The 27,003-nt window shown below is 35.1% G+C and overlaps 2 protein-coding genes and 1 long non-coding RNA gene across 4 annotated transcripts; all 3 read right to left on the bottom strand.

Annotated features, from left to right (window-relative positions):
• Positions 1-1,236: 1,236 nt before the first annotated feature.
• Positions 1,237-8,009, bottom strand: LOC311086668. Its single transcript, XR_014607105.1, has 5 exons — positions 6,729-8,009; positions 6,373-6,482; positions 6,234-6,277; positions 5,061-5,125; positions 1,237-1,583 (listed from the first exon to the last, which is right to left on the bottom strand). It is a non-coding gene; the product is annotated as an uncharacterized lncRNA (long non-coding RNA).
• Positions 8,010-13,092: 5,083 nt separating this feature from the next.
• Positions 13,093-20,003, bottom strand: LOC311085993 (polymeric immunoglobulin receptor-like). Of its 2 annotated transcripts, none has more exons than XM_084118616.1 (10): positions 17,924-20,003; positions 17,444-17,779; positions 17,064-17,360; positions 16,521-16,551; positions 15,838-15,879; positions 14,801-14,895; positions 14,237-14,289; positions 14,062-14,151; positions 13,909-13,975; positions 13,093-13,823 (listed from the first exon to the last, which is right to left on the bottom strand). In XM_084118616.1, the coding sequence occupies exons 1-9, from the start codon at positions 18,024-18,026 to the stop codon at positions 13,919-13,921; spliced, it is 1,104 nt and encodes a 367-aa protein (XP_083974742.1). In that variant the 5' UTR covers positions 18,027-20,003; the 3' UTR covers positions 13,093-13,823; positions 13,909-13,918. The 2 variants fall into 2 exon arrangements, with proteins under 2 accessions (XP_083974742.1, XP_083974741.1); XM_084118615.1 differs by having other exon boundaries at positions 16,521-16,554; positions 17,924-19,988.
• A 443-nt stretch (positions 20,004-20,446) lies between these two features.
• Positions 20,447-24,050, bottom strand: LOC311086005 (polymeric immunoglobulin receptor-like). The gene is made up of 5 exons (XM_084118633.1): positions 23,930-24,050; positions 23,534-23,845; positions 23,123-23,431; positions 22,981-23,017; positions 20,447-20,699 (listed from the first exon to the last, which is right to left on the bottom strand). The coding sequence occupies exons 1-5, from the start codon at positions 23,988-23,990 to the stop codon at positions 20,672-20,674; spliced, it is 747 nt and encodes a 248-aa protein (XP_083974759.1). The 5' UTR covers positions 23,991-24,050; the 3' UTR covers positions 20,447-20,671.
• Positions 24,051-27,003: the final 2,953 nt, after the last annotated feature.

Here is a 27,003-nt window from a genome sequence, read left to right as displayed (position 1 = left end):
TTCTAAAAATGTTCTAAGAACATTAGCATGTATTGTTCTATAAATGTTTTCAGCGGCTAGTTTTAGTTTTGTTCCCAGAATGTTCTTTTAAAAGTTTGGAGAACATTCTTTAAAAACATTATTAAAATGTTTAGTAGTAACATTCTTTTAACATTATTCTCTAACGTTCTTAGAAAGTTTTCAGCGGCTAGTTTTAGTTTTGTTCCCAGAATGTTCTTTTAAAAGTTTGGAGAACATTCTTTAAAAACATTATTAAAATGTTTAGTAGTAACATTCTTTTAACATTATTCTCTAATTTTCTCAGAACGTTTTCAGCGGGTAGTTTTATTTGTGTTCCCAGAATGTTTTTTTAAATGTTTAGAGAACATTTTCTAAAAACATTATTAAAATGTTTAGTAGTAACATTTTTATAACATTATTCTCTGACGTTCTTATAATGTTTTTAGCGTGTAGTTTTATTTTTGTTCCCAGAATGTTCTTATAAATGTTCGGATAACATTTTTTTAAAAACATTATTAAAATGTTTAGTAATAACGTTCTTATAACATTATTCTCTAATGTTCATAGAACGTTTTCAGCGGGTAGTTTTATTTTTGTTCCCAGAATGTTTTTTTAAATGTTTAGAGAACATTTTCTAAAAACATTATTAAAATGTTTAGTAATAACATTCTTATAACATTATTCTCTAACGTTCTTATAATGTTGTAAGCGGATAGTTTTATTTTTGTTCCCAGAATGTTCTTTTAAATGTTCGGATAACATTATTTAAAAACATTATTAAAATGTTTAGGTGTACCATTCTTACAACATTATTCTCTAACGTTCTTAGAAAGTTTTCAGGGGGTGTTTTTATTTTTGTTCCCAGAATGTTCTTTTAAAAGTTCAGATAACATTTTTTTTTACAACATTATAAAAATGTTTAATAATAATATTGTTAGAACATTATTTCTCCTAAAAGGTAGGATAACATTCTCTAAGAACACTCTAAAAATGTTTTGTGATGATGACCTTCTATAAATGTTTAATCATAACATTTTTAGAACATTATCCCTTTATTCTTATAAAGTTTTTAGCAGGAAGTTTTATTTTTATTCTTAGAACGTTCTTCTAAAAGTTAGGATAACATTCTCTAAAAATACTCTTAAAAATACTACTTAACATTCTTATAAATTTTTTAGTGGGAAGTTTTATTTTTGTTCCCAAAATGTTCTCTTAAACATAAAAAATGCTTAGCTATAACATTGTTAAAACATACAATTTTATTAATCTCTAAAATAAAACAAAAATCTAACAGGTTTATGAATGGCATTCACATAAATTATTAGAAGTTCTGCGTACAGTAGATGCCCAACATTAAATGAAGAACTCAGTAAAGTCCAATGTGCAATCACACGTCTTGACTGCTGTTTGCTCAGAGCGCTCATCATCAGTCTTTGGTTGTCTTGGTTCTTGCAGAAAAAGAATAAAGTCATCTGCATTAATAGGTGTTCTACTGTTCTTCTCTTCTTCTTTTTCAGCTGCTATCCCAGTTAGCAGAATTGAGCTCCATTCTCTGTGTGCATGGTAGAGTTTTTCCTCATAGCCTATAAAAGAAGATCATGCAACAGTGTAAACAAAAATAATACAAATACATATTACATATTAAGATCACAAGCAATATTGACTTTGAAAACTTTCAAAATTAGCCAGCCTAATTATTAATCAGAAATTAATTAGATTAGTTTATTTAAAAGTATAAATATGATACCTTATGAGTATCTATTTTGTTTCTGTAATTTAAAACATATACTTAATCCATTATATACATGTTAAAGGGATACTCCACTTTTTTTGGAAATAGGCTCATTTTATAACTCCCCCAGAGTTAAACAGTTGAGTTTTACCGTTTTCTAATCCATTCAGCCGAGTTTCTGATATTTAGAAGAATGTCAGTAACCAGACAGTTTCTGGTCTCATTGACTTCCATAGTATATATTTTTTCCTACTATGGAAGTCAATGAGACCAGAAACTGTCTGGTTACTGATATTCTTCCAAATATCAGAAACTCGGCTGAATGGATTCGAAAACGGTAAAACTCAACTGTTTAACTCTGAGGGAGTTGTAAAATGAGCCTATTTCCAAAAAAAGTGGAGTATCCCTTTAATAACACAACTAGAGGCTAAATTATTTTAACAAACTACAAACTTGGCTTGAGAAGTGTGAACCTCGAACTCAGGTAGCCTTGAGCACAGCTGCAGCATGTCACAGCACTGCCCACGATGCTTTTGCTCTGATGTAACAGCTCATTTTCATCAGTTATATTGTCTATGGATTGTTACATTTCTTACAGATTTCTGCTTGTTTTAAATCAGATACAGATAAAGTAGTACTGCATTTGAGATAGAACAATTTCTAGTGTGATTTAATCATACCTGTGAATCGTCTCTTTGCTATTAGCTAAGCTGTAAGTTTTAGTTACTTCAAAAGCAGAAAGAAAAATATGCTATAACTTCTGTTTCTTATTGAGAAATCACAGGACAGTGTTGACACTAACTTTTTGTGCTCCAGTAGGTTTCTGTGTGCGCACAATCTGCATGTTAAATGTGAGCTACTGTCTGTGCATATGAAAGCTTGTTTCCGCCATGGAATACAATTTTTAAAAAAGGTAATTGCGAATCACAATTCAAACTTTTTTTTCTCAGAAGTGCGAGATATAAACTCGCAATTGGCCGTTTGAAAGTCAGAATCACAGGATAAATTAGTAAAACCTGAGAAAAAAAAGCAATTCTGGCTTATTTTTTTTTTGCTGTCGTTTCTATATGAGAACATTAATGCACTTCATCAATACAGCTGCTCTGAGAGTCACTTCAGCAGCATTTTAGCTTCATTTGAGAAAAACTATCATCATATCATAAAACACAGAGAAACTCAAAGGTCTACACGGCAATCCGTCAAATAAAAGTTTGGTTTAACCTTTGAAGAACGTTTTGCTTAAATCATTACATTTTAAATAATTGGTTATAGCAATTTAATTAAACCATTAAAATGGAATCAAGAAAACAAAAAAAAAATTACTTTTGGGAGATGCGAGAGCGAAGTAGTCCAGTGATAATTAACAGGCAGCCATGGTTAATGCAATTTGCAAAGACCCGCCCCCTTTAGTTACTGTTGCTATGTCCAACAAGCCATGGCGCTCTCACGCCACACATCATATTGTCACGCAATGAAAAATACATTGCGGATCACAGAAAAAACGCTGAAACGTTTAAACGCAGAGACAAGACAGAGCAGGTTACTTTTGATATGAAAGTTGAAACAAAGTCTCAACGTTTAATTTGTGTAATTTTTTTAGAAAAAAATATTTTTGGTAAAATAAAAATGTAAAAAATACCTGTCAATCAAACTCCCTCGAAGGGTGAATTCTGAGGGGAGTAAAAAAGACAGCTCACAATTCTGATATTTTCTTGCAATTGTGTGTTCTTGCCTCACAATTCTGAGAGAAAAAAAAAAACTGTAATTTTACTGATGGAAACAGACAGTAAAAAAGTGGACTTCAAAGATTTCTTATTCTGTAGCTCCCTGTGGGATTTTTTTGACAAGTCCATAAAAATGCATCCATCCATGATAAAAGTACTCCACACGGCTCTGGCAGGTTAATAAAGGCGAAAGGTGAAGCGAAGTGATGCGTTTGTGTAAGAAACATATCCATATTTTATATTTTAGGGCTGGGAATCGATTAAAAAAAGTAACTGATTATTTACACAATTTGCTGTAATTAAATGCAATTAATTGCATTTCCCCCAAGCTTGTAATCATCAATATTTAAACTTAGAATAACCTAATTAAACAACAAAAAGGAAAAAAAGGAACAGAAAATAGCCCTGTATTAAAATAATATTAAACATCAATATATCAATATATTATTATTTTCAATAATCAATCAACATAATAAATTTAACAATTTATTATTATAATTTTTTTTTTCTAATTATCAAAATAAAACATAGTCCTACAAAGCTATTATTACAAGAGCATGTGATCAGAGCAGGTAATTTTACCATTGTTGTCAGCATGACTATACCAGCTCAGTAGGGCTATTTCACAGAAGTCTACTACTGAGAAATTTCACGTTATTTGACTTTGCTTTTCCAGTGCATGATCGGTACATGATTGGAGCGTTTGGGCCGTTAACGACAGAGCAGAACGCGCAGCGCAAACACGGAGCAGAACATTGAGCAAAGAGCTCAATGTTTGCTCAGTGTTGTGTGTGTGTGTCAGTGCGCCGACACACACACACGGAATGGAGAGCGCGGAGCGGAAAAGACCCGGTCATGAAAGCTGCGCGAGAATAAAACCTGATCGCCGAACACGGAGGGGCGGGACGGCATATTTTGCAGCCTTTTCCGCAACAGGAAGTCATTAAAATGAGGCAAAAAAAGTGCTGCGTTAATTGCATTTTTTTTATAAACTCGTTAAGCATCTCAAATTAATCGCGAAGATTAACGTGTTAATTCCCCCAGCCCTACCATATTTATAATTTTATCGACTTAAATAACTAGCTTCCAGCAGACAGCCATATGCAAGTCAAATTACGCCCAAAGAGTTAGTCAACGCATCGATACGCATATGCGCCTGCAAGGCTACGCATCACTACACTTCGGCCGCCATATGCGTCTATGAGTAGAAAAATGTGTCGTCCCAGTTTTTGATACGCGACGCACCGTTGTATGCAATACTATGCGTTGTTGGTGGGGGCAAAACTGCAAGTTGCTTGCGTCCGACGTGTTGACTATAAAAGGCTCTTGTCGGTGCATGACATAGGAGTAGCATAAGCTTTGACGGCTCTCGCGGTTCAAACAAACAGGGCTAGGCAATAAATTCAAGCTCCTCCCACATTTCTCTTTATATGATTCTCTTTAATGATCATTTTTCTAAAAATCTCTGTGGAAAGAAAGTCAGATATAAATCTGGGACAGATATAAATCTGGCACGAGGGAGAAAAAAATAGATCATTTTTATTTTGGAGTGCATTGTGCGTTTAAAATTGACTACGGTTTTATAAAATGCAGTGGATACTTACTAGTGATGGACTTGTTTCTCTGTTGGTGCCTGTTCTGCTCCGTAAACATTGGTCCAATGCTTGATCTTAAGAAAATGTAAAAAGTGTGTTAATGTGTGTTAACAGACTATTGATCTGGGTGACATAGGACCATTTTTTATGTTTTCCTTAAGTGTTAGGCTATATAAATCTGGAGAACCCTTACTAACATTAACCATGGTTTTGCTACACTAACTAAATGGTAATAAATTATTGTAATCAATCCACCATAAAAATATTGTTTCTACACTTTACTATAATAAAAACCATGGTTAATTTAGCAAAGGACCCTGGGAACATGTCCTAAAAAGAACAGCTCATCCAAAAAATAGACTCTCTATCGTTATTTACCGGTACTCCATGTTGTTCCAAAACTGTATGAATTTATTTTGTATAACCTTAATTAAGATATCTTGAGAAATGACTTCACTGTTTTTTTTTTTTTTTTTCATAAAATGGGTTCCAATGTTGTTTAATTCCCAACATTCTTGTGTTTCAGAGAAGTAAGTCATACAGGTTTGAAAATAATTTCATTTTGAAAGGACATTTATGTTATGTATAAAGACACAATGTTCTCAGTTCCCTCATTGTAAAGCTCCTATGCTGAGGTTTATTTTATTTTATTTTTTCAAAATGTTGCAAGTAAAATGTTCTAATTGTGTTAACTTGTCACATTAGAAGAACGTTTTATGAAGAACATTCAACATCTCATCTCTCAATGATATCCTCAAAACATTTCCCTAACGTGACAGAGAGAATGTTCTTCTTTTGTTATCATGAAACATTGGGACAATGTTATATTGAGATCATTGTACAACTTTAACTTTAGCAACATTCCCAAAATATGCTCAAAATGTTGCAAGTAGAATGTTCTTCTTTTGTTATCATGAAACATTGGGAACATTTGTTTCCATAAAATGGGTTCCAATGTTGTTTTATTCCCAACATTCTTGTGTTTCACAGAAGTAAGTCATACAGGTTTGAAAATAATTTCATTTTGAAAGGACATTTATGTTTGGGTCAGCTAGGCCCATAAAAACTCATATCAAGAAGACAGGTACAATTTTGACTGGAGGGTTTGGACCAGTGTGCCTTTGAGCAGAGTTTACATGTTCTGCCTCTATTTCACGTGTATTTTACTATGACAATACTCACCGCAACTGAAGATCATGTGGCTGGATAATTTATTCCCAAAATTCCTGGATAATGGGAAACACACACATACAGCAATATTATTAGCTATTTGTATTTACTTACTAAAAGAGACATAAAAAGCTTGCAAATTTTTACTCACCAGCTCAAAAACATATTATGATGATGACTCATCATTTTGACGGTAACGTTAGGCCGATATCCCGCGATCATTCAAAAGCCTAGTTTTCATAGTGTGGGTCGAGTTCCTCTCTGTATAAAGACACAATGTTCTCAGTTCACTCATTGTAAAGCTCAGACTATGCTGAGGTTTATTTTTATTTATTTTTATCAAAAACTAACTTAGCTGACAATATTTAGCCTAACGTTACACATGCAGCCTGAAACATTGACATAATATCGATATTGCTCTAGTCGCATTTAAAATTAGCTTCTCAATTTAACACACTATATTTTGATGTAGCAGAATGTATTTTTATATAAAATAAAGTTATTTACCTTCCGCAGATTGCAATATGTCCGTTACACGTAGGCTACGTTGTTAAAATTCGTTGTCCATTTACATCCCGCAACTCGCTCGAAATAAAAATGTAACAGTACGATGCAAAATAATCCATGTTTTAAACAATGTAAAAGCCACAGAACCGAAGGAGGCTAGTACTGAAGATCCTCCCGAGCAGCAGCAGCGCGCACACACACACACTCTCACTCTAAAACAGACGAATATTCAAACTTCAAACTTGACCAGTAAAAGGCGCGCATAGCTGCCATTGGCCAGATTCCTGGATGACAGTCTGAATAGCCAATCATGCTCAAAACAACTCGAAGAGACAGCCAATAATGTGGTAACATTGCAATTACAGGAAAAGATTACATGTTTTAAAAGAAAGAATATGAAAAAAATGTGCACGGCTATTTATTTAGTTGTATTTGTAAGCTGGCTGTTATATTTAATCAATTGGTTAAATGGTGTCTTCATTGCAGTGCATGATAAAAAATAAATAAACTTACAATAACATATAAATAATAATAATAAATTACACAAATAATATATACCATGTATAACAACATATATTTACCACTGCTCTGCCAAACAGCAGTTTAAAAGAGCAAACATATTATATATTAAACAGAGCAAACATTGCATATGTATAGGCTATTCATATACAATTCTGTATACCTACCTACATGAAAAACTAATGGATTGGTATCATGGTAACATTAGAGATACATTCATGTGACCCATAATGATCCTTTTGCACTTTAACAAAATATTGACCTTTCCTTTAGAAACACTCTTATGCCTAATAATGTCAACTTGCTTTTCACCCTGTGTGGCACTGTTACACAACCTGTTGGTTTAGGGTTAATCCTCTGTCCAACACAACACTTTGGTAACATTGGCATAATTCTATACAAGTTGCAACATATACCCCGGGTTTCACAGGCAAGGTTTAAGCCTGTAGTCCCAGACTAAAATGCACGTTTGAGCTGTTTTACCTGAAAGCAACTTGCACTGACATATCTTAAAATATGTCGGTGCCATTATTTTGTCTCAAGATGCACACCAGTAATGTTTCTTTTTCTTTTTTCTAAGGCACATTTTTAAAAGCTAATTAAATGCACTAAGGCCTAATCCTGGCTTAATCTAAACTCTGTGAAACCGGGTCTGGGTTAGAAATTAAGGGTTAAGGTTAACCCTAACCCTAACCCTTGTCTACAGACTTTTATTTAACAGCATGGATACTCCAAGGTGTTGACTGCAGTGGTTAGGCCTTTAGCGTTGATACAGGACGAATAACTTCTCACTGTGACAGTCTGTAATGTATTTTAGCAAAGAGTGTTTGTATGGATTGTCCCTAATTAAGCTAGAGCTATTGGTGCATTCAAGTCATGTCATAAAGATCGTATTTACAAGTTGAACGCCACCACAATGATGAGAATATGAGTAGGAAGCTCAGGATTTTCTTTAACCCCGATCTTGAAGAGTTAGGGGTGTGTCAGTGGGAAACATTGTGGGATACCACTATACTTAGGTATTCAGCAGTGACAATGAAGTAAGCTAATGCCTGCACAAAATATGATAGCATTAATATGTAACAGTATAATATGTGATGATAAAGTTTACAGTGGCTTCATTAATTTAAAACATTAAACAAAATTGTAAAACCTCATGAATACAAACTTCCCAGGAGGACTTAAATGCACCATATGTTCCATCGTGAACCCTGTTGGCCTGCTGTCAGACCAGCAAGCTCAATTTAACAATAATTGTGTAGTTTGATTGCTAAATGTTACATTTAAAATGTTCTAGTTTTGTTAACACGTCACATTACAAGAATTTTTTTTAAAAACACTCATCATCTCAGGTCTCAGTGATATCCTCAAAACATTTTACGAACGTTGATTTGATAATGTTCCTCCTCTGTTATTATGGAACATTGTGCCAATGTTTTACTGAGAACATTATATAATCTGTTATCTCAACAACATCCTCAAAACATCCTTAAAATGTTGCAATTAAAATGTTCTAATTGTGTTAACACATAACATTACAAGAACGTTTTATAAAGAACATTCAACATCTCATCTCTCAATGATATCCTCAAAACATTTTCCTAATGTGACAGAGAGAATGTTCTTCTTTTGTTATGACAAAACATTGGGACAATGTTATATTGAGATCATTGTACAAACTTTAACTTTAGCAACATTCCCAAAATATGCTCAAAATGTTGCAAGTAAAATGTTCTAATTGTGTTAACTCGTCACATTAGAAGAACATTTTATAAAGAACAATAAACATCTCATCTCTCAATGATATCCTCAAAACATTCTACAAATGTGACAGAGAGAACGTTCTTCTTTTGTTATGACAAAACATTAAGACAACGTTATTTTGAGATCATTGTACAAACTTTAACTTAAACAACATTCCCAAAATATGCTCAAAATGTTGCAAATAAAATGTTATAATTTTGTTAACTCGTCACATTAAAATAACGTTTTATAAAGAACAATAAACATCTCATCTCTCAATGGTATCCTCAAAACATTTTCCTAATGTGACAGAGAGAATTGTTCTTCTTTTGGTTTTATGAAACATTGGGACAATGTTATATTGAGATCATTGTACAAACTTGAACTTTAATAACATTCCCAAAATATCCTCAAAATGTTGCAAGTAGAATGTTCTTCTTTTGTTATCATGAAACATTGGGACAATGTTATTTTAAGATCATTGTCCAAACTTTAACTTTAACAACATTCCCAAAATATGCTCAAAATGTTGCAAATAAAATGTTCTAATTGTGTTAACTCGTCACATTAGAAGAACGTTTTATGAAGAACATTCAACATCTCATCTCTCAATGATATCCTCAAAACATTTTCCTAACGTGACAGAGAGAACGTTCTTCTTTTGTTTCTATGAAACATTGGGACAATGTTATATTGAGATCATTGTACAAACTTTAACTTTAACAACATTCCCAAAATATGCTCAAAATGTTGCAAGTAGAATGTTCTTCTTTTGTTATCATGAAACATTGGGACAATGTTATATTGAGATCATTGTACAAACTTTAACTTTAACAACATTCCCAAAATATGCTCAAAATGTTGCAGGTAAAATGTTCTAATAGTGTTAACTCGTCACATTAAAATAACGTTTTATAAAGAACATTCAACCTCTCATCTCTCAATGATATCCTCAAAACATTTTCCTAATGTGACAGAGAGAATGTTCCTCTTTTGTTTTTATGAAACATTGGGACAATGTTATATTGAGATCATTGTACAAACTCTAACTTTAGCAACATTCCCAAAATATGCTCAAAATGTTGCAAGTAGAATGTTCTTCTTTTGTTATCATGAAACATTGGGACAATGTTATATTGAGATCATTGTACAAACTTTAACTTTAACAACATTTCCAAAATATGCTCAAAATGTTGCAGGTAAAATGTTCTAATTGTGTTAACTCGTCACATTAGAAGAACGTTTTATAAAGAACATTCAACATATCATCTCTCAATGATATCCTCAAAACATTTTCCTAACGTGACAGAGAGAACATTCTTCTTTTGTTATGACAAAACATTAAGACAACGTTATTTTGAGATCATTGTACAAACTTTAACTTTAACAACATTCCCAAAATATGCTCAAAATGTTGCAAGTAAAATGTTCTAATTGTGTTAACTCGTCACATTAGAAGAACGTTTTATAAAGAACATTCAACATATCATCTTTCAATGATATCCTCAAAATATTCTACAAATGTGACAGAGAGAATGTTCTTCTTTTGTTTTTATGAAACATTGGGACAATGTTATATTGAGATCATTGTACAAACTTTAACTTTAACAACATTCCCAAAATATTCTCAAAATGTTGCAAATAAAATGTTATAATTTTGTTAACTCGTCACATTAAAATAACGTTTTATAAAGAACATTCAACATCTCATCTCTCAATGATATCCTCAAAACGTTTTCCTAACGTGACAGAGAGAACGTTCTTCTTTCGTTATAATGAAACATAGGGACAATTATATTTTGAGATCATAGTACAACTTGTTATTTCAGAAACATTCCCAAAACATCTTTTGAATGTTGCAGTTAAAATGTTATATCTTAGTTTTCATATAACGTTATAGGAACATTTTTTAAAATGAGAAAACATCCTTAAAATGTTCAGTAAACATTACATTCAAATGTTTTCTTTAGAACATTAACCAAACTTGTAGGGAATGTTAGCGAAAGTTCTGAGAACGTTCCCTGCTAGCTGGGTCAGTGTACCAAGGCTTCCGCCCGCAATCCAGCCGAAGTTTTCTCTGGCTCTCTCATCTGTCTCTCTCATCTGTCTCTCTCGTCCTCTCTCTCCCGCGGCCTCCCGCCGCGACCGCTCACGTGCTGCGCGTCTCACCTCTCATTCTCGTCGTGTCCCCCTCTGCTCGTGCCTCTCTCTCCCGCGGCCTCCCGCCGCAACCGCGGCCACGGCCACGGCCGCTCACGTGCTGCCCCCTCTCTCTCACAACCCCCGCGGGGAAGAACCACACTCACTTTCTCTTCCTCTGACTTTTTATACTCTCATGAGCTAGTGTGGCCCCATTCAAACGCTCAGCGCAAATTACCCACACCTGCTGTCAATCCGCCACTAGGTTACCATAGCGACAGGCACTCACCCAGGCTTTGGGACGGTGTTTCGCTTCCCAAATCTCAGCGGGGACATTTCTCTAACAGGGATAGTCCCGGGCTTATTTGTCACCCCGTGACAATTATACCACCCCTTTAAAGGAGCCCTATTATGGATTTTTGAAAATTACCTTTCATGTAGTGTGTAACATAGCTCTAAGTGAATGAAAACATCCTGCAAAGTTTTAAATCTGAAAGTGCACTGTATATAAAGTCATTGTCTCTCAAAAGTAAGAGTCGACTCTGAGTCAATGAAATTAATTGTTTTTCAAACGAGTCATAAGCCGTTTCGTTGTGACGTCAAGACGGAAAATTCATATTGCGCGTGCAATATGCTAAGGTAATACAGGTATACAATGTGAAGGTAAAGCCAGTTTTTTTTTCACTGCCCAAGAACGAGCATGTGAAGAATCAGTGGTTAAAGTTCATCTTTACCACGATATCACAGCAGTATAATCCTAAACTTTTGCTGTGTTCCCTTCATTTCACTGACGACTGCTTCTCAAATCTCAGAGTTTAATACAGGATTCACAAAACGCTTGCTCTTGAAAGATGGTGTTCAAAATACTAAGTTTTGAGTTTTATATTGTGTAGGTCTCCTGCTAACTGGCTAACTCACGTTATCACTGTCTTACTGAAATACTTCTGCTAATCAGTTGTGGGCCACGATTACCTATAACTGTGTCTATTAATGCAGATTATCTGTCTTTCTCACTACTTTGAGGAAAGATTTGTTTTACCAACGTTTATGTTACATCAGATCATTCACTCTAGAGCTCGGCTAATGTATGCACTGTTATTGATACAGTTTCCACGTGTTCACCGCAATATATTAGAAAAATACTCTGTAAATAAATTAGTACAAGTAAAATAATCGGTTTGTTGATGGACATGCACTTGTTAATGCTGATGGTGAGGAATTACAGTTGCAGCATCTCATATAATGTACCTCAAACTGAGTAGTGTATCACTGAGAAACACTGAGTCCTGCTCGAGTCGTCCTTGCGATGGAGGTTCGGGTTGAATAACAGTTTTTCCAATGTTTCATCATCAGACTCGCGCTTGCATTGATATGGTAAAATCAACGTTCGTTACTGTGTTTTGTTTACGGTGTAGGAAGCCACGGGACAAATAGAGCTGACGTTGTTATGGCAATGGGCGGTTTTGTTTTCGATGCGCTGTACACAGTAGGCCAATCACAACAGAGCAGTCTGCACTGTAAAAAAAAAATTACATCCCCAAGTCAAAAATTTCAAGTGACTGATAACATCTAAATTTTTCAATTAGTCTGACGTTAACAGACTATTGCAACAAGAATTTCACTTGGGCCAATTGAAAAATTCAGATGTTATCGGTCACTTGAAATTTTTGATTTGGGAGGGTTAGAATTTTTTTACAGTGTGGCCAATCAGAGCAGAGTATATCGCGGAAAGGAGGGATTTAGAGAGATTCATTTGACGAGTCGTTTGAGTCATTGAAAATGTGATGATGTGCAAATGTATTTTGGAAATAAAACAGTTTTTTTTTTTACCTTTGATGCATAAACATCTTGTAGGAGACCCCACAACAACATTAGGAAACTTTAAAATAGCATAATAGGGGCCTGTTACGTCCACCTGGCTCAAGGTGAAGCAACATAATAACGGGGAGGCCACACATGGAACTCAATTTAACAAATAAAGATTTAATGGAAACATAAGTCAAATTAATAATACTACAACTCAAAGAAATAAAGAATAAAAGTAAAAACAATCTGGAACTGAAGAGGAAGAGCAGTCTTGAGTCCAACTCTGTCATTCCTTTTGTACTCGCTGTCTCTTGATGCAAGCGCAATCACCGGTAACCCACCACACCTGTTCCTGTCACTCACTCCAGAACACAGAACAACGCCACCTGGTGGAAAAACACTGTAGACCATAACAGGGCCCTTAAAAAAACATATTTCCATAATATAATACTACCCTTATTAGACTACTGCTATAAAAATAATTGGAAAAAAAAACACATTAAGAAACAATAGCCTATAGAAAATATTATACGCCTGTTTGTATTTATATTTATATTTATTTTATTTTCACACTTAAAGCAAGCACATTACAACTTTGCAAATATATTATGTTTTATGCTTTTTACAATCAACAATTTACACACTTATTCCTAAATAACGCTTAAACTGAATTTTCATTTCATAGTAAACCATTTGTTTTGTACATGTACTTACATTGTGCCACCACAAGGGACTGTACATTATAAAGCATGATACAATCAAATTAATATAATTTTATCTGAATTGACAGTTTGCTTGCTTTGCATTGTAACGATGCATGGAATTAAAAAATGTTAGCTTGTTTCAAGTTCAGCGCTGTTGTGTTCATATTTTCTCAGGAACATGCACCTGTGATAGAGAAATTAAACAATGAGATGAAATCACATGTTCAGTGTCTGTGTAAAACATCCTGTGATCATTAACTTTAACAAACCTGTAACTTCTCACTGTTTGTGCACAGAGCTGTAGGTCACCTCGTCCTCCACTGATACTGGGCTAAACTGGAGATATGAAAGATGATTAAGAAGAATACTGATAATTACATTACAGAACAAATCTCTGTGCATGTTCTTGTGAGTTCACTTACTGCTTTAGTTTCAGTTTTAGGTCGTACTGTCACAGAGCTGTAAGTCACGTCATTCTCTGCAACCGCTGATGATGAACGGACACTGTTTCCCTGTGAATAATTATAAACATCTCTTATTATAATGAGTCTCTCAGTTATGAGTTTTAACTCAAATCGGTTGTCAGCTCAAACCTACCGCGTCACCGTCTCCATCTCTGGTCACCTCTGTATTGTGGGTGTTATTTCTGTCTGTTAGTGACAAAACAAATGATGTTATCAGTCTTTCCATTACACAGTTCTTAGACATCAGCATAAAGTTTATAAATACACACTAGCGCTCAATGGGGTCAGTAAGTCTGATGAAAGTTTGATGTAATACTGCAATCCTTCATAAATCATTCTAATATGATGATCTGCTGCTCAAGAAACATTTCTGATTATTATCAGTTATTATTATAAGCAGTTGTGCTGCTTCATATTTTGTGGAAACTGCAGTGATAATTTTTTTCAGGATTCTTTAATGAATAGAAAGTTCAAAAGAGCAGCATTTATTAGAAATAAAATCTTTTGTGTCATTGTAAAAGTCTTTAATGTGACTTCTGATCAATTTAATTCATTTGTGCAGGAGAAAAAAATAATTATTAAAAAAATAATTATAATTACTGACTGCAAACTTTTGAACAATAGTGTGCAAAACTGATCAAACACTGAATTGCTGATGGAATAGGTCATATAATAAGAAATGTAAATCAATACTGACTGTTCTTCTTTCTCAGTTTTACAGCTGACACGACAGTCACCAACAGCAGAAACAACACAACCGTCGGAATCCACACCTCCAGATGCCCATAATGCCTGTGAGAATAAACAATACAAATGGTTCATATTACACATGCATACAAAATTATTACTATTATTGCAGTCCTTACTGACAATGGTTATTTTGCTGATACTAAATTTACCATGGTGCATTTTTCTATGGTATTTTGAACTTTTTTTAACTTGTTATTCATATTTGTAGTGAACTCTATGTCACTCGCAAAAATATTACTTCATCAGTTGACATTTATGTGATTGTGGCATCTGTTCTGCTGAGATCACATTAGGTATTTAGTTAAAATGCTGCAGTTATTGTTGGTTTAAATTGATTTAACATGTTTTTTACTTTTGATTTACATTATTTTCTACAGTATTTATTTAATTAAATGTCTGAAATGCATTGAGCTGTTCAATTTCTCTTAAAGTGACAGTTCATAGTGACAGTGTCATAATTTTCTCTCCCTCAAGTTGTTCCAAACCTGTATGAATTTCTTTCTTCTGCTGAACACAAACGAAGATATTTTGAAAAATATGGGTAACCAAACAGTTGATGGACCCCATTGACTTACATAGTATGGAAGAAAAGAATACTATTGAAGTCAATGGGGTCCATATTTGTGTTCAGCAAAAGAAAGAAATTCATACAGGTTTGGAAGAACCTGAGGTTGAGTAAATGTTGACTGAATGTTTATTTTTGGATGAACTATCCCTTTAACAACTATTAAGTTGTAGATTTAAATCATTTCACAAGTGCCATATTGCAAAACTAAAATAGACAGAGTACACGAAAAAGAAGATGGCCTCACTGATGCAGTTGCGGTTTTACTGTATACACCAGTTACAGTCATAAAATGAAAAGAAATCATGTTGCATACAAATAACCTTAAAAACAAAACTTACAATAACAATTGCATACAATCTGGTTACTTAAAAGTTATTTTCTGTTTGCATGATTTTTATCTATTTGAGCATTAATACTTATTCTGCTGCTCTTCACTGCTTTCTGTTGAATTGTTGTTGCTATAAAGAAGAGAGAGAAATAATATAAACTTCAATAATTAACTCGAACAGTTCTGACTAGAAAATGAAAGGAAAAAGACCACACAGAGAAATTGACAAAATGTTAAGAAAGAACATTAAAATATATACTCGTAAAATAAGCATTGTATTAGGTCCATGATATGATATGTCAATCATTTTTGGCCGAACTATCCCTTTAATGTCCCCCTGTGATGAAAATCAAGTTTTTAATGTAGTTTATATGTCTATGTGGTGTTTTTAATATGCTTTAAGACAAACCATGTGCAAATTCATAAGTCGACACCATTGCTGAGTATTTTCTCCTTAAAACTGCAGTGAACCAAAGACAGTCTCAAAAACACGGTTTGAAATCGCTGGTGTTTCTGACGTCACAAACTACCTTGTAACCAATCAGGTCGTGTGATTGCAAGTGGATCTCTGAGCTGGTGCTCATTTGCATATTCATATACTAAATGAGGCAAGGGTGTCGAGTTACATTCAAGCTATTGGAAGCAATTTGTTTTCAAGGAAAAAAATATCAAAGATGAGTTTTAAGAGATAAAATTAAATTATTGATTACAGGAGGACTTTAATATTTGAGCAATATTTAAGATCGATTAATATGTTAATTAGCTACTAACCCCTTTTCGTCAAGTTCTTCTGTAGTCACAACTGCTGTTGAATAAAAAATCAGAAAAAAAATATTATAAATTTGTCACCACCAATAAGATTTTAAAATCACTACAAAATGAATGATTTATCTGTGCAAATCTTTTTTTTTTTTTTTTTCATGTGCCTCATAATCTTGAATGAAAATAACTTTGCCTCCCTCTTGCAGCAACATCTCTTCTCTGATGGGCGGGGCAACCTGTCACTCACATCAGATCCACCAATAGCAAAGCACAAGCATACAATCAATTCCTATAAAAAAAATGATCCCGCCCTACATTTTTCTTTTTCGAGGAGCCGTTTCACTTGGATATACATGATAATAGGGAAGAAAATTGCGACTTCTGTTTGATGCCAATTTTAATCTAATAAATCCATATTACTTTACTTTTTGGTTCAGTAATGGTGACAACAGGAACGTGTGGATCTTATATAGACACATTAGTTACTGAACACAGTTTTTTTTTTACTATCAAGAACTCAAGTGTAGGTCTAAGTAGTGAATGGGATTTTACCAGTGATCGTGAGTTGAACAGAAACCTGCAGATCTCCAGCAGAGCAGAAGTACCATCCAGAATCACTGAGTCTCAGTCCAGTCATCAACACAGTGAAGGAGCTTCTCCCATCATCACTGATCTGGACTGATGAATTCTGGGATGTGTCAGTCCTCTTCTTAGTGTAACAGCTCTGATCTTTATATCTGCACCACTGTTTGAGTTTTTTCTGATATCCAGAAGTGTAGAAACACTGGACGCTGACATTATCACCTTCATGTCCAGATACACTGCTGCTCATCACAGACACATCAGGAGCTGAACACACAGACACGAGTCATTGTGATTTATTAGGAATCAGGATCAGAATTATTCATCTGAATGTGAAACTCATCTCATACCTGATTGAACTGTGAGATGAAGCTGCTCTCTTTCATCCACTTGAAATATTCCTCCAATCTCCTCAACACACCAGTAAGATCCAGTGTCTTCATGCTGCAGGTTTCTCATAGTCACAGTAAAGAAACTCTGATCTGGATGATCGATTACAGACACTTTTCCTTTGGTTTCATTAGCATATGCCAGAATAGAGCAGTAATTATATGCTGCCGAGTCATCAAAGCACCAGTATTTCTTGTGTTCTGTGTATTTCCTGTCATAATAACATGGGATAATGACAGATCCTCCAGTCTGAACCGTTAACTTTCTGTTTACTGATCCTGTTGTGCATTCAGGACCTGCGCGAAGAAAAGATCAACTTTAGTTTGACTTTAATGTATCAGTAAATGTAGAAAAGTAGTAGCAAAATGCATGTCATACAGCAGGATATATTAACTACTCGTATGAGTAAAATTAATTGTAAGCAAATAGAGAACACTTGCCTGTTATGAGCCAAAGGAAAAATACAATGAACTTCTTCAAACTGACTGTCGGTCTGTCGAAAAGTTGCAATGTTTCTTCTTTTTTTATCTCCATCATTTCCATGCAAGTTTAAATTTTTAGGTTAATACTATAGAAACAGATTCTCAATTAAGGAGACGTGCATAAAGTCTAAAGTCATCATAGAAGAGAATCAAACAAAATGAGAAGTATTTATGTGCAATACAGTGAATGTCAAAGCTGTTCCGCTCTGGGATTCACATGCTTCCTTCTCTAGTTCTCTTTTTGCAATTATAGGTGTCACCTCAGAAACTGGTTATTTTTAATCTGTTTTGTGGTTGGGTCAACACATTTGTGAAAGTATATAAATGGAGCACTTTTCTGTATAGAAGTTATCAATGGAAAAAAGCTTTTATCATTTTTGTATGCTGATCAAATGCATGACATAACAGCCTCAGATTGGGTAAAAGGAGAAACAAGGGTATTCTCAGTGCTTCTGTTATTGTAAACATTCACACATATTTCACACATTGTCTGCACTGTTAGTTTAGAATAACCGTCCATGAGTGGGAACACATCCAACAAGGCTTGTATAGGCAGATGACATGATGGCATACAATATTCATTATTAGCTGAGAAAATTGGGCATTTAATTATTTTTTGGTGAATATGTTTGACTTAAGGTTATTTTTAAGTATGTTCAAAACAATGCAAAACAATTCACATTTGGAAGATATATGCATTTAAAAGGTATAGTTTCTCTCTACAACCAATACAAGTAACAATTCTAATGACATCATTCTGCACTTCAGCTTCTCCTCAGATTGTCTGTCCAATCAGATGCTCTAGAATCTGAAGTTTTCATTTGCATCTCTTTGAGATATAATGTGTGTGTGACACCATATGTGTGTGTGTGTGTGTGTGTGTGTGTGTGTGTGTGTGTGTTTGGTTTATATTACATTGTGGGAACCAAATATCCCCACAAGGATAGTAAAACCTGAGATCACCCCCATTGTGGGGACCAGCCAGCGGTCCCCACGAGGGAAATGGGTTAATAAACATACTAAATTATATATTTTTGAAAATGTAAAAATGCAGAAAGTTTTCTGTGATAGGTAGGTTTAGGGGTAGGGTTAGTGTAAGGAGATAGAATATACAGTTTGTACAGTATAAAAACCATTAAGTCTATAGAGAGTCCCCACAAAGATAGTGTGTGTGTGTGTGTATATGTATGTATGTATGTATGCAGGGATGGGCAGTATTTCAGATACATGTATTTAAAATACATATTTGAAATACAAAATACTATTTTGTATTTTGTATTTTAAAGCTTTTGGAAAAAATATAATATAATTTGTATTTAAATACATTTAAGATGAGTATTTTTGTATTTTCAAAATACATAAAATACTTTTTGCCAGTCATCCTCTTTATCAGGGTATTGATTCTGTGCATCAACTAGTTCAGACATTCACTAGCTCAGCATTGGATCAGCGATTTGTTTTTGTTTTTTTGTGTGTTTTTTTGGAATAAGGTGAGAATGTCATGATCAGTTCTACTTGTTGATTAAAGTTAAAATAGTGCATTATTCAATTCAGTTAACATGAAATAATAAAAGAGCACAGACAAGTGGGAAAATAATAATAAATAATAATAAAAAAGGGGTAAATAGTGTCAAATGAATCTAAATTAATTCTAAAGCATTGGGGAAAAAAGCATTGGACTACCTGCAAAAAAAAAAAAAAAAAACTCAAAAGAGTTTGAAATTCAGTTTATGCTGTGGAATCAAAACTGATATTGAGAATTGTGAAACCATGATATTGTGAAGTAAAATTGAGATTTTGGTCATATCACCCATCCATATTCTTTGCTAGATAGCAGAAAAGGTTCCCACAGTTTTACATACAGTATGAATTTTTTAAGTGTTCACCACAAGTAATAGACTTCATTGTAACCAGAAATTTGTATATAAATGGCTACTATTTTGAATAAGTTTATTTGTAATTGCCAGAAAGAAAGAAAGAAAGAAAGAAAGAAAGAAAGAAAGAGAGGGCAGAGATGAGGTTAGGAATGTAAAGTCAGTAGGCCTATAGTTTCTTCATTCACTGTGACCTATACCTGCACTGGATGGCCAATTTCACATGTATTTTGTGTATTTTCAAAGTACTGTATTTGTATTTAAATACATTTTTTCACACAGTATTTTGTATTTGTATTTAAATAAATTTTTCCACACAGTATTTTGTATTTGTATTTTAAATACATTTCCATGTATGTGTGTGTATATATATATATATATATATATATATATATATATATATATATTCCATTATGCAATATTTTTCATTTATAAGCTTTGATGCCTCTGAATTTAAACCAAAATCTCTTTTATCTGTATGTTGTTGGTTAGTTAACATGATGACAGATGCAAATACTTTCACTGGCTAAAATAACATTATTGCGTGAGGTCAGTATATCATACTGATATAAAAAATGGCTAAATTAAAAAAAAAAAATGTAAATACATTTTTCTTTTAATTTTGTAGTTTTATTTGGTATGTTCCTTATTTATAAGTCGCTTTTGATAAAAGAAAAAATACATTTGAAGAAAAATGGTGAGAAAAAAATACATTGCAGACATAGGCATTTAGCAAATGTAGACATCTAATACATTCTACACACAGATCTTTAATCTGATATGAATGTGTAAAGCAAAAGCAGTTTTCTCTCAGCTCAATGTGGAGAAAACTCTAGTTCTGTGACAGACAGAAACGCCATCTGAAAGATAAAAGACAATAGCACACTATCAGGAGGCAACTGAATATGTTTCTGTCACATTAACTTGGACACATTTAAGCCCTCACATTACAGAAAATATTTGTATTCACTTTTTTTTTTTTTTCAGTAGGAAGACTGGAAAAAAAACATTATGTAACGTTATAGACATGTGAAGTATAGATATTGCTAAAGAATAAGCCACATGTAGCGTCTGGACCAATCGGACACACACAAATTATTCATTTATTTAATGAATAATCCAGCAAACTCACTGTGAAACCTTCACCAAAAACTAACATCCCAAATGAGGCTAACACACTGGCAGGACGGTGTCTTGTTACAGGGAACACAGACAGTTTTTACGATCGAAAGGTATGTGGCCGCATGTGCAAGAGAGAGACAATGGGGAGAAACAATCTTCCATGCAGACTTCGCTGCATTAATCAGAGACGAACTGAGCTAGAAATGAACGTGCACCCCAGAAACTGTGTGAATGAGTGTGATGTTTTGTGTCCTATTATGTATATACCATGGTATGTATTTCATTATACAACCAACGGTCAATGTAACTTTACCTGTTTCATGTCTCCTATCTAATTAATCCCAGTGCTCGAAGTGGGGCGGTACTCACCGGTACGCAGTACCGGCACTTCTGCATTTAACTCCAAAGCGTACCTGCACGTTTTCTTGCGTACCGCTACTTCTCGCATGTAGCCGGTACTCTACCACTGACAGAAAAAGCGTCAGTGTCACGCCCATTTCACATATATACTCCGTTTGCAATGCGTATGCGGAGCTTATTTTTTTTCCGCACCCATTTTAACAGGTTAGACTAGAGCTTTCACACTGCACGCGGATGCGGTCCGGCAATGCGTTCCAGGAGCGGTGCGTATACAGCAGTCCAACGATCGTTTCCACACCGAGTCTATTTTCGCTGTGCTGCACGCGCTGAATTAAAGTGACAGCGCGTGGTTCGTGGTCAAAATTAACACAGAATATGACATTATATATAATTTGTATTATTTAAAATTACTTTTAACATTTAAAAACAGACGTTTTCAAATCCCAAAGCTTGCAGAAGGTTCCTAATGGCAATACTGACTTAGGCTACAGCTTTCCTGGTAGCCTTGAGTGAATTAACTTGTCTAAGAAAATGATTCATAAAACGTATAAATATCTGTTGAGCCTATGTTTACTTTCGTCATTGACACAGACGAAAATGAAAAGACTAAGTTCAGCTTTAGGAGGGGAAGAAATAGTCCAGGATAAGAAGACTGAGAGAAAAATAAATATGAAGATGAGGAGAGAGCAGGTATTGACAAATAATCTAATGACAAGGTTTTAAAGATAGCCTATTTCTTATAATTGTTTGGCCTTCAAAAGTCCTAAATTGCACATATGTAGATCAGAGAAATCCAAATTTTCTCGGGGGAGCATGCCCCCGAACCCCCCTAACTACGGGGGTCTTGAGTCTGGTTGTCCAGGGCACAGGAAATTGTTAATTGGGTCCTGGGTGAAGGCGGTGAGAGTAAGGCAAGAGAGTACCGGCACCTTTTTCAAGCACTGATAATCCTCATTTGATGACTCATGCTTTGATGTACATCACCTTCTCTTAGAATGCAGTGTGGATTTGTTATATCTATCTGAGTATTAATTAGCAGAAAAGAGGTAAGGCAGATTTGAGATAGCGTCATAAATCTTCACCACAGAGGAAACTCCCTCCAGACATTCCACCCTTCTCATTGGTATAGCAAACCCAGAGAGGGGTGGCCATTCTCAGGCTTTATTAGAGACTGACCACAGTGACCGCCCTCTTCTTCTCAGCGCTTCTCATCCGACAACAACGCAGTTTCTGCTGTTACTGGGGGAGGGGTAACAGCAGGGAGCTGGGTTATGTTTGTTTAGTGTTAATTATGTTTGTGATTTAGTTAATAAAACTTGTGCACAATTATGAATTTGATTTCTGATCCTCTGTTTGCATACAAAGTCCCTTTTACGATTTTGATTTTGTTACAGTATATGCTCTAATTTCTGTACATGCTAAGGAATAATTATTTTTCAGTGACGATGAAAGATACACTTTTCTTAGAATAAATGAATAATCAAAGAGTTCATTGGAACTGATTAATTGATTGTAATATTAATTAGCTTACCTCAAAGTTAATCTAATTAACTGACCCAAATATTAATAATTAATCATAATTAATAATTATGGATTCTTATTAATATTTCCCCTTTGAGCTAATATTGTTACACACAATAATGAGAATTTGTTACTTACTTGTCCTTCTCAGTGCCGGTGTCTGTGGTCACACTTACTGTCGAAATAAATAAAAAAAATTTTCTAGCAAAAACTTTATTGTAATAATTATGGATTGAGTTTTACATTTTAATATGTAAATACAGTATTAAATATGTTTTACCTGGTTCTGCTTCGGTTACAGTGAGATGAACAGGATTCAGTGCCTCTCCAGCAGAGCAGAAGTACCATCCAGAATCACTGAGTCTCAGTCCAGTCATCAACACAGTGAAGGAGCTTCTCCCATCATTACTGATCTGGACTGATGAATTCTGGGATGTGTCGGTCCTCTTCTCAGTGTAACAGCTCTGATCTTTATATCTGCACCACTGTTTGAGTTTATTCTTATATCTAGAACTGTAGAAACACTGGACACTGACATTACCACCTTCATGTCCAGATACACTGCTGTTCATCACAGACACATCAGGAGCTGAACACACAGACACAAGACATTTGAGATAATAACATATGTGTGTGAAGTCAGAGAATTATTCATTAGAATGTGATTAAAATTATTACAAAAATCTCATACCAGACTGAACCCTGATATAAAGATCAAATGTAGCACTCGACTGTCCATCAGTCTCCACTAAACAATAATAGTGTCCAGTATGTTTGCTCTGCAGGTTTCTCATAGTCACAGTAAAGAGACTCTGATCAGGATGATCGATTACTGACAGATTCTCCTCTGTTGTGTTTGTGTATATATTAGATAGATCATTATCTGAGTGCCAGTATTTCTTCTGTGGTGGGTTTTTCTCATCATAATGACATGGGATGGTGACAGATCCTCCAGTCTTAATAGTTACGATATAATTTGACTCATTGCTGAAGCATTCAACACCTAAATAAACACACAAACCATTATAATATCCATGATTTACAATAAATATCACTAAACAAACACAGCACAACATAAAATATTCACCTAAAGTGAGCCAAAACCCGATTGAAATGTAGAATATTTTTGCCTTCTCGTACGCAGTCATTGCGATTGCTCCTGCTTATGTGTCCTGTATGAGGTTTTCACTGCAGTTCAGTCGTACAACTGCTCAGCTTCTGCTTTCTGCCCTCATATTATCATAGACGGAGGAGGAAATGCCCTTACATGTCTTGGACCACGTGGATAAGGGGTGAACAGACTGTACATTCATAAAATACAGTGCAATCAATATTTCTTCCATTGCTTTATGGGTGTTCAGTATCAGTTATCAAAAGCATGTTTTAACGTGAACATTAGTTAATGCTTCAGGTTTCTAAGAATGAAATGTTTCAACACTTAGATTGATGTTATTTTCTGCATAGACAAGTTTTATAAATGACCATTAATGTATTATGAACAAAAATGTATTATCTACAAACAAATGTATATTTATATGTAAAGAAAAAAAAAAACATTAGGCTAATAATTGAAAATAAACTACAATTTATATTTTTTATTATTATTCATTGCAAGTTTATCACACTTACAGCAATGCATTAACTAATAGTAATGGACTGAACATCGTTGTAAAGTGTAACCAACTAAAATCGTTTTATTTATTGGCATGCATGTCTATGTCACATGAAGTAATGCATTTTTTGCAGGTTTTAAAGGAATAGTTCACTTCATAATGAAAATTCTGTCATCATTTACTCACCCTCAATTTGTTTCAAAGCTGTATGAATTTATTTTCTTCTGCTGAACACAAAAGATGATATTTTGAAGAATGTCAGTAACCATTGACTTCCATAGTAGGAAAAAAAAAAGTATGGAAGTCAATGGGGTAGGCCGACATTCTCCAAACTATCTTCTTTTGTGATCAGCAGAATAAAGATATAGGTTTGAAACAACTTGAGGGCGAGTAAATGATGACAGAATTTTCATTTTGAAGTGAACTATTCCTTTAAAGGTCACATAGTTTATCAACTAAAAGTCTAATTTGTGTAGTTTTGTTTATGTGCTTATTAACTTTCATGATGCTACACAACCCAGTTTATCTTGCAGATTTAAGACACAAAATGAGAGATATGGATGTAACACGTGATGATCGATTAACCAAACACAACATGAACTAATGACCATTAAAGGACAATAAGAAAAATCTCCAAATACTGACATTTCCCCCAGTTCTGCTTATGATCCTTAAATAGAGACAGATGTAATAATGAGAACATTCATCAAGTAACATCATAAGGATGTTCTGGAAATGTTCTCAAAAAAAAAAAAAAATCCCTCACTGTTAGAGAACATTCAAAAACAACATCATGGAAATGTTCCAAGAACGTTGTTCTAAGTTAAGTGGGCAGAGATATAGACAGAAAGATTGGTATTTTGCAGTTACACAGCTACAAAATGTCTCTCAAGATTAACATCCAGAACTCATACTGTGTTAATTTGGTGTCCTGTATATTTAGCTATGGGCAAATGAGTCCGAAGTCTTGAACATTCTCAGAAAACAGATTATTCCACATTGCAAAACAAGGTGGTTAGTGTCAGTTTCAGGCAACCGCTCAAAGGGAAAGCGCGTAGTGTGTAAAGCTAGCTTTAATTATGGCCACTATTTGATTATTGCAGTGACTGATTTCAGATAACCGCCCCTAAATGACACTTGGAAACAATGTGGTTGGTCACTTGTGGTTGGTGTGTCAATCAGACCGTCACTTCCTGTCTCCGTGGGTGGATCCTGGCCACTAGAATAGCCTACTTGCACAACTTTTTTTTAATGCTTTATTTCCCACAAATAGCAGTTACAAGGGTAACTTCAATATTACATCAGAAGACTTTCACAACGGCTTCCACGTTCTACTTACTATTAGAGCTCAGAAGTTTCCAGTAACAGCATTCAGCGCATGCGTTAACATGAATTATCTTGAACCTGCTGAAATGTTTCTATAAATATATTTTCTTTCCAACTGTGCATTCGATAGTAAATAAATATATTTCCCCTCTAATCTGCAGCAGTCCAGTGCACGTCTTCTCATTAACAGTGTTTTTTCTCTTAATGATAATATTTCATACCTGTTGAGTTTACATTTTTAAATTAATTTGACTGATAAAAAGGACTGCTTGTGTGCGATGGTGTGTAGTACGTGCCATTAATTTAATGATGTTAATATTTAATTAGCTAATCTTAAACAGTAAAGCACACAGTGTAGAGGAGAATGACAGTCAACTACTTTGAATATTCCATCCATCCATCTTCTTCCTCTTATCCGGGGCCGGGTCGCGGGGGCAGCATAAGCAGGGATGCCCAGACTTCCCTCTCCCTAGACACTTCCTCTAGCTCTTCCGGGGGGACACCGATGCCCAGAAACACCTTCCCGGGAAGGCGCCCAGGAGACATCCGGAAAAGATGCCCGAGCCACCTCAGCTGGCCCCCCTCGATGTGGAGGATCAGCGGCTCTTCTCTGAGCTCCTCCCGAGTGACCAAGCTTCTCACCCTATCTCTAAGGGATCGCCCAGCCACCCTGCGGAGAAAGCTAATTTCGGCCACCTGTATCCGGGATCTTGTCCTTTCGGTCATGACCCACAGCTCATGACCATAGGTGAGAGTAGGAACGTAGATTGACCGGTAAATCAAGAGCTTCGTCTTGCGGCTCAGCTCCTTCTTCACCATGACAGACCAGTACATCGACCGCATTACTGCAGAAGCTGCACCGATCCGTCTGTCAATCTCCCGTTCCATCCTTCCCTCACTCGTGAACAAGACCCCAAGATACTTGAACTCCTCCACTTGAGGCAGGAACTCTCCACCAACCTGAAGTGGGCAAGCCACCCTTTTCCGACTGAGGACCATGGCCTCGGATTTGGAAGTGCTGATTCTCATCCCAGCCGCTTCACACTCGGCTGCAAACCGTCCCAGTGCATGCTGAAGGTCCCAGTCTGATGGGGCCAGCATGACAACATCATCCGCAAAGAGCAGAGATGAAATCGTGTGGTCCCCAAACCTGACGAACCGGCGACAAAGGGCAGCCCTGCCGGAGTCCAACATGCACCGGGAACAAGTCTGACTTACTGCC

Source organism: Abramis brama, assembly GCF_963993115.1.
Source record: "Abramis brama genome assembly, chromosome: 7".
NCBI classification, from domain to species: Eukaryota; Metazoa; Chordata; class Actinopteri; order Cypriniformes; family Leuciscidae; genus Abramis; species Abramis brama.
This window is presented reverse-complemented; position numbering and strand designations above follow the sequence as displayed.